A 2,547-nucleotide genomic window follows, 5' to 3' on the forward strand; every position below is an offset into this window, starting at 1 on the left:
TTTTATAAATTAAAAAAATTAAATATATATAGCAAGTCTCAACATCAAATTTTAAATAATCAACATTGACATAATAAATCTTAACAATATCTTAAAAAGCCAACAATAACATAACAATAGAAATAAAATTATAAATTAGTTAAAATAAATAAATAAATAACATTTTGAACATAAAATATTTATTAAATAATAATAATACATAAATAATATAAAAATGTATAAAAAAAAATTGAACATGTTATAAGTATAATTATAAATATAATAATAAAATAATAATATTATAATACATTGTGCGGTTTGAATTGGATTGGATCGGTTATGAAAATTAGATCTAAAATTCAATCCGATCCAGCTGTTTGCAAAAAATAGAATCCAATCAAATTCGAATTAGTACGGTTTTAATCAATTTTCAATTTAGATTGAATTAGACGAACGATTTAATTTGGATGGATTTGGATTTGAACACATCCTCCTAATATTAATACCGATTTTTTTTTGGAAGTGACGTTATCTTTCAAGAAAAATACAAAGAGTCCCATTGAGTACAGTCTTTACTCTAAATATTTCTTTCTTTCGTGAATATAACATCGCAAACAATCTTTTCATCTCTTTTCTCTCATTTGTTAGAAAATTACTTTCAGACAAACTTCAATGACCATAATGAAAAAAAAAATTGGAAAGAGAAGTGAGGCAAAGCTTGATCTTTGTATGCCAGATGAAAGAAAATTAATATTATTGTATCAGAACCAAACTTATGCATGGCATCACTGCTCACATGTTTAAAGTAAACCTCTTTTTTTCGTTACCTAATTTCTAAATAAAAAAATAAAATCATAACATTCAAACATACGAACCATTTAATATTTAGAAAATACTCACGTGACATTTTCATATAAAAATGACATTGTTAACTTTTAGATGACTAATTAAATATATTTTATCAAATATATAAATTCATTTAATGGTCTATAATGCTATTTTCACGTGAAGATGTCATCATGGAAGTATCCACCTTAATATTTTTCTTGTTTATAAATTAAAATAAAACATTTCTACACTACTGATCTTGCCATCAGAAAATAAAGGTGTTGCCAAAAATTTTCAAAAACTCAAAAATGAAAGTCTAGCAAGAGAGATATAAGTATCCAAGATCGATTAAGAAAATATTAACTAATAACTAAATACATGTAAAAAACTCTGCTAATAGTATAGTATAAGAAGCTACAAATCCTGCTTCAATTGTTCTTGATGATGAATCATATCTTGGTCTTACAAACTTGGTTCTTAATCTTGAAATCAGGAACACCAATAATAAACTGGCAACTGGACTTAGCAACAATATGCTTCTTGATAAACCCAAGAAAAGTAACTCTACCAGGAATCTGAGTGAAGGTCTTCATGGTAATTTCACCTCCCATCAAGTCCCCAAGAAAACCCGTGATGTTACTTGCAACTTTATCAGCCTCTAACGTGAGTCTACACGGAAGAATTTCGGATCCCATTGAAGGAATCAAACCAGAGAAGATTTCAGTTTCTCCAACCTCGATTCCTTTGTAGAAAAGAACGCTCTTACCCTCACCGTGCTTGAAGCTAGCGTGGTTCTTGTTTTCGACGCGAATCTTGAGGTCAAGAGTGATGTTGAGTTGGATGTTAATGGCGGGGAATGTGAGTTTTGGTGAGATTCCTTGCAAAGTTGCAGATACAATCTCTGTTTTTGGATCTTTGGTCTTCAACAACGTGAGGGCGAGGATCACGAATATGATAGCCAACAGAATGAAGAAGGAGATGATGACTACCATGGCGATGGCGCAGTTTCTTCTCTTTTTCATCTTTTTCTGTGAAACCACCGCAACTTGTTGATGCTCTTCGTCGTGGTTGTGGTTGCTCTCCGTCATGGCCTTGTGTTTTGACGATAATTCTAACTCAGACATTGTTAAGTTTGTGATGAAAATGGAAGCTTTGGAAGGTTTGGGGTTTAGAGCAATAATAACGGAAATGGCAACTATATCGGTAATAATGTGTGATATCTCAACTCTATCAAGGGTAGTTGTTAGGTGCAAGGGATTAAATGCTTTATTTATTTATTTTTTTTAGATAGGGAGACTCAACCTGTGATCTCTAAATGAGTATGGAGAGATTATACCACCGTTTGAATTATAGTTCATTGGCAGCCAAACAATTTTGAATAATTATAAATATTAAATTATTTTTAATAAATAAATTTTATTAATTTATGTGTATAAATTCTAAAAATATAAGTACATGTTATGTGGATTTATTTTGTAAATTTTGATGAAAATAAATGTGTATGTAAATTGATGTAAATATAGGTATTTGTAAATTATTGTTGGCTAAATATTGATCTAAAATGATAATATTTATTGATTATATAGTATTATTATTTTTATATAAGATGAAAGTCAATTTGTGTATAATAATTAATTTACTAATTTGTTTAAATAAATGTTAGAAGTTTAAATTTTGTCTTATATATATAATAATTTATTGGTATTAACAGATTTTTAAATAGAACTTCAATTCACGACA

At 28.5% G+C, this 2,547-nt stretch overlaps 1 protein-coding gene across 1 annotated transcript; it reads right to left on the minus strand.

The window, feature by feature from the left end:
* Window positions 1-1,132: 1,132 nt before the first annotated feature.
* LOC107638001 (uncharacterized) lies at window positions 1,133-2,056 on the minus strand. Its single transcript, XM_016341206.3, has one exon. The coding sequence runs from the start codon at window positions 1,929-1,931 to the stop codon at window positions 1,257-1,259; it is 675 nt and encodes a 224-aa protein (XP_016196692.1). The 5' UTR covers window positions 1,932-2,056; the 3' UTR covers window positions 1,133-1,256.
* Window positions 2,057-2,547: the final 491 nt, after the last annotated feature.

The sequence above is a fragment of the Arachis ipaensis genome, chromosome B4 (assembly GCF_059453495.1).
Source record: "Arachis ipaensis isolate K30076 ecotype BB chromosome B4, ASM5945349v1, whole genome shotgun sequence".
Lineage (NCBI taxonomy): Eukaryota > Viridiplantae > Streptophyta > Magnoliopsida > Fabales > Fabaceae > Arachis > Arachis ipaensis.